Genomic DNA, 10,543 nt, shown 5'->3' on the forward strand with positions numbered 1-10,543 from the left:
CCAGCCAAGCGCCGTTGTGTTAGGGAGACTTTTCTTTAGTGATTTGATACTAGGTATCATTCTTACTTTGTTGTTTCTTTTCAGAAAATATTATGAGACTTGATTTTACAAAGGATTTTGATTTTTTTAATAATTTCCCGAGTTTTTTCTTTCTTTCTTTTTTTTTCTTTAAACTCTGCATCCAGTGTGGAGCTCAAACTCAAAACCTTGAGATTGAGGGTCACATGCTCTACTGACTGAGCCAGCCAGGCGCCCCTCAAATTTTTTCTTGAATGACTTCGGGATTTTGAGTCATATAAAGTTAGAAAGGTCTTTTCTATTCCAAGATTATAAGAGAATGCCCCCCTTGTTTCTTCTTATACTTCTATGGTTTTACTTATTGCATTAAAATCTTTGATCCATTAGGAGTTCATCCTTATGTTATAGTATGGCATGTGGGTCCAACTTTATTTTTCTATATGCTTTTCTTTTGATCAGTATCATTTATTAAAAACTCAATTTTTCTAATATTGATTTCTTATATTGCCTTTTCAGGTACTATATATTTCTTTTTGTGTTTGGGTCTATTTCTGGGCCTTCGCTGCTGCTGGGTTGGTTTGACTGATGATTCGTGTACCAATGCTCCATGCTTTTTATTATTCAAATTGTGTAGTATTTTTTTAATGTTTAGTAAGGCTGATCCTCCCCTACACTTCCATTGCTGTTTTTTGAGCATTTCTGATTTGCAAATATCTCTCTTGTTTTGTGGGTTGGCTTCTCATTTTCTTGATAGTATTCTTTGATGCACAAAAGTTGTTTTTTTTTTTTTTTTTTAAAGATCTTATTTATTTATTTGACAGAGAGAGACACAGCAAGAGAGGGAACACAGCAGGGGGAGTGGGAGAGGGAGAAGCAGGCTTCCCACTGAGCAGGGAGCCCGATGTGGGGCTCGATCCCAGGACCCTGGGATCATGACCTGAGCCGAAGGCAGACGCCTAACGACTGAGCCACCTGGGCGCCCCTGCACAAAAGTTCTTAATTTTGATGAAGTCAGATTTATCTGTTTTTTCCTTTTGATGCCTGTGCTTTTGGTGTCCTATCAAAGAAAACATTGCCAAATGCAATGTCATGAAGATTTTCTCCTGTGTTTTCTTCTAAGAATTTTATAGCTTTAGCATATATATTTAGGTTTTTGATCCATTTTGAGTTAACTTTTTAATATGGTATAAGATAATGGTCCAGCTTCATTCTTGTGTGTGTGGATATCGTTTTCCCAGTGTCAGTTTGTTGAAAAGATTGTCCTTTCCCCATTGAATGGGTCATGGCATCCTTGTCAGAAATCATTTGAATCATATATGTGGGGGTTTATTTCTGGGTCTTCTGGTCTATTCCACTGGTTTATTTTCTTTGTTTATGTAATACTGTGCTGTTTTTGTAAGTTTTGAAATTGGGAATGCTGTGCCTTCAAACTTTGTTCTTTTTAAGATTGTTTTGGCTATTTGATATCCTTCAAGATTCTACATGCATTTTAGGATGGGGTTTTGTATTTCTGCAATAACAACAATGGGATTTTGATAGGGGTTGCATTCAATCTCTAGGTGGCTTTGGATAGTATTGCCATTTTAACAATATTTAAGTCTTCCAGTCCATAAGCCTGGATGTCTTTCTATTTATTTTTCTTCATCTTTTTCAGCAAATTTTTTGCCTCCTTGGTTAAATTTATTCCTAAGAATTTTACTCAGTTTGATGTGATTGTTCCCTTGACATTTAAAAATTATGTAGAAAGATGCACACATATGTTGCAAATATGTCATTTCTCTTTTGAATATGGTAATGTCTTTTTTTTTTCCTTGCAAGGTTTATGTAGGCAGATTTATCAGTCTTTTATTGTACCTGATTTTTAGTTAGGTTAAAAAATCTTTCTTTTCAAAACCCAGATAGTAAAGAAATTTACCCATGTTTTCTTTTAGCACTTGTATTTTATTTTAAGAATTTAGGTCTCTCATCCATTTGGACTTATTTATATATTGTGGAATGAGATATGAGATATTGATCAAGTTTTATCACTTACCAAATAATAATCCAGTTGTCTCCATAACTTTTATTTATAAAAGGTCATCTTTTCCTCAATGATTTGAGATGCCACCTTTGTTATACTAAATTTTCATATGTTCTTAGGTCTTTTTGCTCAGTTTCTTTGTTTTCTTGGTCTTTGTCTTTATTTTTGAATTATTCATTATTAAGAGAAAAAAGCTTAGAATTCCACGTTAAGGCTAACTTTTTAAAGTAGAAAGGCAGCTTATGCTTCTGATTGGAAATGCATTGTTTTTTCCCTCTAATTCTAAAGGTACATTGTTTTTATCAGTGGAACTTGTTCATGTAGTCTTCTCTTAACTTTTGATCTTGAATTGGTGTGACTTGTTTGTAATGGTGAATGACAAGGGCAGTAGCACTGGTTATTTGAAATTCAAGTTTTGCTGGTACTCAGTCATTCAGTCCTCCCTGGGAACCACCTCTAATTCTTTATCCTTTTCATTTCTTTCTGCTTATTCATTTTTTGCTTTGAAAAGGTGGGTAAAAAACCCATATATTTGGTTTTATTTTAATCTCATTACAGTTGAGACTGATAAATAAATCTTGAACAAATAAATTGAAAATACCAAATTGTGTTTTTTGTGAACGCATGGTGGCCTCTGCAAAAAAAGACTTGGGCATCTTTAAAAAACTAATTGGGGTATGGGGTGGAGCAGGTGGGGCTCTAGGACTGTTTATGTTACTTGGTCAAACCAGATTACATTTGCTTTAGTGTTAGATAAGACTGTTTTGTCAACAACATAGTAGGTCTTTAATTTCTTAGAAGTTACCTGGCGTATTATCACTGTTCTTATAGCAGAAATAAGAAGGATAAAAAGAGAGAAAAAGAAAGGGACCACATTAGTGAAAGAAGAGAGAGAGAACGTTCAAGCTCTACAAGAAAGAGTTCTAATGACCGAGATGGAAAGGAAAAGTTGGAGAAGAACAATACTGCACTTAAAGTAAGTAGCAGTCATTCATTGTTTAGGCTTTAAAAAATTAATATAGATTTTTTTTTTTAATTTTTATTTTTTTTAAAGATTTTGTTTATTTGACACAGCGAGACACGGCGAGAGAGGGAACACAAGCAGGGGGAGTGGGAGAGGGAGAGGCAGGCTCCCCACTGAGCAGGGAGCCCCATGTAGGGCTCGATCCCAGGACCCTGGGATCATGACCTGAGCCGAAGGCAGACGCTTAACAACTGAGCCACCCAGGCGCCCCTACATAGAACTAGATTTAGAGCAAAACCTTTTTGAGGGCTGTGGTATCTTGTATGTTTTTGGTGTCCTTTAATATTTGTTCAACTGGTAACTTTTTTAAACTGGATTTTTGAAGGGATGGGGTAAGAGCTAACTGAAACTCAGACAAATGCATTCCTTACTTTAGGGAGTCCAAGGATGGCATACAATAAGACTGTTTACACATAACATGTATTTGATTTTATACGAAGATTTCTGGTTGAGGGTATTTTCATATATATATATATATATATATGTATGTATGTATATATATATTCCTGAAATAGATTTGTTTCAGCAAATTTGTCAAAAGTTCTGTCGTCATTGGTTGTTTTTGTTTTTGTTTTTTAAGATTTTTATTTATTTATTTGACAGAGAGACAGCGAGAGAGGGAACACAAGTGGGGGGAGTGGGAGAGGGAGCAGCAGGCTTCCCACGGAGCAGGGAGCCCGATGGCGGGGCTCGATCCCAGGACCCTGGGATCATGACCTGAGCCGAAGGCAGACGCTTAACGACTGAGCCACCCAGGCGCCCCCCCCCCCCTTTTTTTCATCATTGGTCTTGTAACATATACTGAGATTAGTAGGTTTGTTGAATTAGAATAATTAATGGAAAACCAAATTCCGCCAAGTAAGGGTGTTTTTTGAGATAAATATTTAACTACTTATAAATTACATTAATTGCTTTGTTATTCCAGTAAGTGTATTTGTATTTGGAAATCAATTATGAGTTCTGGAGCTTTCATCTTATAATTTTATTTACTCTCATATTGGTAGGGGTTTATCGTCATCGTCAGTAACATTGATAATGTCTCTTGAGCATTACTGTGTGTCTGGCATTTTTCCATATGTTCTCATTTAATTCTCCTTTAAGCTGAGGGCAGAATTGGACTCTTCTTGAGCAGTCTTTGCTAGGACGAGTAGTGATTCCTTTTTCTACATCCTCTGAATTCTGCTTCTTTGGTATCCAGATTACAAATGTATCCTGGCATCTTTGGGAGCAATTCAACTCTTTCAGCAGATTGTCCCACTTTTTCAGTTCAGTAACATTTATTAAACACTTCTTAGACTTTCTTTTTGACTGTTTTATTCTAATTTAATTTACAATTTCCGTCTTTTATGAGAAGTTCAGAGGACATACTGATACATGTTTGCATATCTTATTTATATAATAAGGTAATGAGAGAAAATACCTACTTGTACTAAGTTGACAGAGTATGTATTTTAGCCATACCAGATGTAATAGTATGCAATTCTTGAGAAAAATATTAAATGTGTGGCTTAATATTCATTGTAGGAGAAGGAACACAATAAAGAACCAGATTCAAGCGTGGGCAAAGAAGTAGATGACAAGGATGCACCAAGGACTGAGGAAAACAAAGTACAGCAAAATGGGAATTGTCAGCCAAATGAAGAAAACCTCTCTACCAAAACAGAAGCAGTATAGGACTGACAAATGCACCTCTGAACACATGCTGGAATAAAATCCAAAGCTTTTGATTCTCTCGACAAGATGTTAAACAGTGAAGAAATCCAGTTGAGCATAAAGATACAGACTAACAGCTTTTCTAGTTGTTAGGTGACTTTGTGGCCATCTTGTTACGGAGTAAGAAAATAAAGCATGGACATCGTGAAAATAACATGTGTTACCCAAACTCATCTTCTAGAATCTGTGCATTTCCATGGTGGCTGACACACTTGTCATGTGGTTTGTTAGTGTTTGCCAAGAACTATTACAAATAAATGGGACATCAAAAATCCAAATTTGTACTATCCGTAAAGACTGGAGATAAGCATTGGAGGCTCTTTTAAAAAATGGTAGTTGCTGAATTTTGTATTGTTTTACTTTTTTTTTCTTTTTAAATTTCAGTATATACAGATTTGATGATGTGCTTGAAATCGGTGCAAATATATACACACCCTTGTAAGTGCAGAGTATGTAAGAAGTTTTAAACATTTCACAGGATTTACGGTGATTGTGTTAAATTCTCACTATTGTGTTTTCTTTTGCTCACTGTTTAGGACAACAGTTTTTGTTTTTGTTAAAATAGTTTTACAGACTAAAATTGCTTAACTAAGTGGTTTAACAAACAACTGACAATGCATGCTCCTGTTCTCTTTCAAAAGGAAGAGCACCCATGTCGAATACTAATAATAATGTATTAGTATTCGGTGTTTAGAGTCATTGGGTCTCCCCACAAAGTAAGCATTTCTTTTTGAACTTTGTTGACATTTCCAAGCTTATTAGGAATAACATTGCAGTGTGTGTTGTCCGCTGTGGGTGGCAAAGGTGCCATTATGAAAAGAAAACTGGGTTTTCAAAATGGGCTATGGGAGCACAAGCTGAAGCTTTAGTGCCTTCTACAATGTGGTATGCTGTTTTCTAGAATTTTATATGTGCTAGTCATTCTCAGTTCATAGGGAATGTAGATGGATATTCCATTCACTCCCAGAGAGAAGTGTGCAAGTGGTATGTCAGAAGAGCTTCTTACATAGTTCACCTAACATGAGGGAAGTCCTGTTTTCAAGAATGACTTTAGAGCTTAAAACAACCATGCAGTTTTGGGACCATCAGTTTTATACTGTGATAATTGAAAATGAAGCATGTTCTTACTTGACTTAAATCAAAGCAGACACTTTCGTTGTCTCCATTGGATGGCCTTAATTATTACCTCTTAATTATCTTCTCATAAATGATGTGCAGAAATTCTATGTAAAGGAGAACACATGAGGTTATTTGTTTTAAGGATATGTTTACTTGAGTTTAAAATATAGGTCATCCGTTACTCTTAGGCTCACTTTCTGCAGGAAGTAACAAGTAGTAAAATGACAACATTGCTAATATTTTCCCCCAAAGCATAACTCATAGTTTCAGAAATCTTTTCATTATTGTTTTGTTTCCCCAAAGTTACACCTTTTAATTAGCATGTTATTAAAAAAATCAAGTATAATTATTTTAATGCAGTCTAATACAATCAGATTACTCCATTGCCTTACCTCATGGGAAGAATTACTTACAGATTTAAAAAGCTGAGTAGCTCATCAGTTACTTGGTTTCAACTTGAGTTTTCTTTTAATGTTAATACTATTGAAACTTAAGTATTTGGTAGAGAATGGAAAGAATTGCCCTTATTGCAATGAAGCCTGGTTTGATTATGAAGCTGCTTAATTACTCTTTCATGTGTTCAGAATTACTGTGTTTTTTTTTTTTCCTTTTTGTCACTGTGTACATTAAAATTTTTGAAAATGCTTTACTATGTAAAGTATAGATGGTCATTTTAATCATTCAACCACATAAGGTTGGCTGGTAAACAGCTTATTCTGATACAAGAATGCTTGGGTGCATATGGAAAGATTGTGAAGGAGTGTGTGTCTTGCATCAACAATTGTCTTATTTATAATATGTAAGTAGAATAGAGCAAATGTTTGAATCTTTGTTATTTTTAGTACCATTTCTCTAATAAAGCTAAGTATTTTAGAGGAAAGTATTTGTTTATGCATTTCAAAACAGCATCTTAGTTTATCATGTTTTAGTTGGCATAGAGATTGTTTTGACACGGAGAATGAATGTGTGGTGTCTATAAAACAATCATTTAAAGTTTGAGTTATTTCTTGTACTCTGGACTCTTAATGTTTTCTGTGTTGGCAGTTAACACACTTAATTTGGTTCTTGCTGCTAATTATTTTTCCTGTTGGTGATATTCAGCTTTAAAATAATGATACTTCTTTTGAAAGACTGATACATGAAAGTTGGACCTGGATAGGAATACAAGAGATCCAGATGAAGTGAAAAAATGTTCTTAAATGGGCTTATGGAAGCAAAGCTTTTTAGGGCCTGGAGGTAGTGGAGTGAGTGTGAGTATGTGTGTGTGTGTGTGTGTGTGTGTGTGTGTGAGAGAGAGAGAGAGAGAGATTGAGAGAGAAAGACATATTTTTTCTTTGTTCACTTATAGGAGCCTGGTAGGTTTCCATTTATTTGTTATTTTCTTTTAAGGCATTTTGTTTTTTTCTTTAAGGCTATTCTTTTTCAACCCAGGTAGATGTTGTCAGGAAAACTTGAGGTAAGGCAAAGAAGATAGCCATTTTATATGTGATCCCTTTATAATTATTTTTTTTAGCTTGATTATACAGAGAGTACATTCTGTTCCTTAATTGTGTTGCTATTCATCATTTTAGACAAATTCTGTTGATCCTCTTGTTCTTTTCAGCAATGCATAATGAATTATTTATATTAAGATGGGCCTTCATAATAAGCAGGCTAGTTTCATATGTGAAAACAAGTATAAATCCTTAACTTCTGCAATTGTCTCATTATTCTCCATCTAATCTAATTAATTTATAATTGCAAACACTAATCAGCTTGTAATTTTGTTCAGATTTCTTATATTCAGGAGGTTATATATGCTATGTTGATCTTCAGAAATGTCAGAGACTTAAATTTTGAAATGCTCAAAAATAAGAACTCATATTTAGAATCCTTTTTTGTGAAGAAAATAACTTCGTTTGTGATATTATTTCCAGTACCTCATTCATTCCTATATATATGTTGCTGTCTTTATCTTAAAACTTAAACCCTTAATCCAAGTCAGCTCTGAAGATTATTAATTTTAAGAATTATAATATGTAGTAACAGGCTTTTAAACATTTAAAAAATCTATTAGAAATAATATGATTTGATTTAAATGTCTTTTTTTAGTAGTTGAATTAGCTATTAAAATGAGTCCTTTTGGAGGGATGCATTGAATAACTTAACATTTCAGTGAGTCATATTTTCACTAAAAGATAGTATCTGATTTTAACTGGGCGGGTTATGAAGTAGAGCCATTTCCACAAAATATGTTCTTTATGTGTTTAGATATTTTTTTATTTTCAGACATACTTAGTATTCTTACATTTATTTAACTAGTGTAATATTCATTTAAAATTGTTTATTTTCAAATTTCAAAAGTTAGTGCTCTTAAAAGGGCTAATTTACATTTCTGGAAGCGGTAGTCCACTATAATGTAATATAAAGTCTTTTAAAATCAAATTGACTTCCCTACTTAATTTTGGGTTTGTGGATGAATTTGTTTTTCTTAAATGTTCTATTGGTGATTCTGCCTGAAGATTGATACATTATTTTAAAAATGAAAGCTGGAGCTATTAATGATTTTTGGTCCCTATTGAGGTTGGTAGTAAGTAATAACTAGATTTCTTTCCATTCTATTTTAAGGTATTTTTATAGTTCTAGCAACTAATTTATTAAAACTTACTTTATATTTAATATAATACTTAATATATTGTTTTTAAAAACGGGTTTAGTTTATTGCCTGATTTTTAAATTTACTTTGTATCTGGCTAACATTTTAATTTCGAAAGTTGCCAACTTTTGGGATACTTCACGTATTTTACTGCTAAGATTTATTTTCCTGGGATTGGAATGGAATAATACAGTTTTCTCCACTCCTGATTAACTTTTATTTGCTAGATAGTTTCTTGACTATATGTACAAGTTGAAATTTATGAAAATCATACTGAAGGAATTAAGAGTTGAGGGTATGGAGTTCTACCAACCTGAGGTTGCGTGGCAGGCAGCAGACTTGGGGAACAATCTACAGAACTCCCCGATTTCCACAGAAGATGACATTTGGGTGTATTGTGTAGTTGTGTAGGTAGTTCGTTTAACAGTTAAATACTACTCTTCTGAATCTTAACAATAGTGTTCTTTACATAATGCTATGATTATTAAGGGAAGAGTTTAAAATGTAAACATAAAGATGCTGCATTAGGTGGTGTATATTTATGTGAGTAGGACTACTTCTAAGTGGTACTAGTAAAGATTTATCAAATGATGCTGCTATTGTGTTGCTATATTTTTAATAAAATGAAAATCTTCAAATCTTGCCACTGTTGAGTAGTAATTTCACCTATTTCTGAGACATTGACATATTTATGGCTTTTTTAAAATAACTGAAAGGTGGGGCGCCTGGGTGGCTCAGTTGTTAAGCGTCTGCCTTCGGCTCAGGTCATGATCCCAGGGTCCTGGGATCGAGCCCCGCATCAGGCTCCCTGCTCCGCGGGAAGCCTGCTTCTCCCTCTCCCACTCTCCCTGCTTGTGTTCCCTCTCTCGCTGTGCCTCTCTCTGTCAAATAAATAAATAAAATCTTTAAAAAAAAAAATAAAATAAGATAACTGAAAGGTGGTGATAAGCTCTTCCAGGGTTTTGTCATGTCTTTCTGGTTTTGAGTTTATAAAGGTCATGCTGGCCTAAGGGTAAATGTTAACTCCCTCCTCCTCAGTTTTCCGAAGGACTGGGTATCATATTGTCATTACTTCTTCCATTAGTGTTAGGTAGAATTTCATAACAAAGCCAACCTGAGTCTGGAATTTCCTTCTTACATTACAAATCAATATTAAAAATAGATAAGGGTTATTCATGTTATTTATTCTTGAGTAAGCTTTGGGGTTGTGCATCTTCAAAGGAATTTGTTGTCAAATCTGTTGGCGTAAGTTGGAAATTCCCTTGTATTTTTTTTCCCCTTGTATTTTAATAAAGTAAGATACGTAGTGATATTCTCTCTCAATCCTAATGTTAACATGTTTTTTAAAATTTTTTATATTTTATTTTTTTTAAAGATTTTATTAGAGAGCATGAGAGCACAGAGGGAGAGTGAAAGGGAGAAGCAGACTCCCCGCCGAGCAGGGAACCCGATGTGGGGCTTGATCCCAGGACCCTGGGATCATGACCTGAGCAGAAGGCAGATGCTTAACTGACTGAGCCACCCAGGTGCCCCGTCTTTTTTTAATTTTATTTTATTTTATTTTTAAGATTTTATTTATTTGAGAGAGAATGAGAGAGAGAGCATGAGGGGAGGAGGGTCAGAGGGAGAAGCAGACTCCCTGCTGAACAGGGAGCCCGATGTGGGACTCGATCCTGGGACTCCAGGATCATGACCTGAGCCGAAGGCAGATGCTTAACTGACTGAGCCACCCAGGCGCCCCGTCTTTTTTTTATTTTATTTTATTTTATTTTTAAGATTTTATTTATTTGAGAGAGAATGAGAGAGAGCATGAGGGGAGGAGGGTCAGAGGGAGAAGCAGACTCCCTGCTGAACAGGGAGCCCAATGTGGGACTCGATCCTGGGACTCCAGGATCATGACCTGAGCCGAGGGCAGTTTGCTTAACCAACTGAGCGACCCAGGCGCCCTTTTTTTTTTTTTCAATATTTTATCCATTTATTTGAGAGAGAGCGAGCAAAAGAGAGAGCATGAGCA

The 10,543-nt window shown here is 34.9% G+C and overlaps 1 protein-coding gene across 4 annotated transcripts in view; it reads left to right on the forward strand.

Annotated features, from left to right (window-relative positions):
• Positions 1-6,774, forward strand: part of SREK1 (splicing regulatory glutamic acid and lysine rich protein 1) — a 41,726-nt gene extending 34,952 nt beyond the window's left edge. For 2 of the 4 annotated variants that reach the window (XM_021702196.2, XM_021702200.2), the window contains 2 exons: positions 2,870-3,014; positions 4,587-6,774. In XM_021702196.2, coding sequence (XP_021557871.1) covers positions 2,870-3,014; positions 4,587-4,736 — 295 coding nt within the window. In that variant the 3' untranslated portion in view covers positions 4,737-6,774. The remainder of the gene's footprint in view (positions 1-2,869; positions 3,015-4,586) is intronic. The other 2 variants (XM_021702197.2, XM_021702199.2) reach the window with 2 other exon arrangements.
• The last annotated feature ends 3,769 nt before the right edge of the window (positions 6,775-10,543 follow it).

The sequence above is a fragment of the Neomonachus schauinslandi genome, chromosome 7, assembly GCF_002201575.2.
Source record: "Neomonachus schauinslandi chromosome 7, ASM220157v2, whole genome shotgun sequence".
Classification (NCBI taxonomy): domain Eukaryota; kingdom Metazoa; phylum Chordata; class Mammalia; order Carnivora; family Phocidae; genus Neomonachus; species Neomonachus schauinslandi.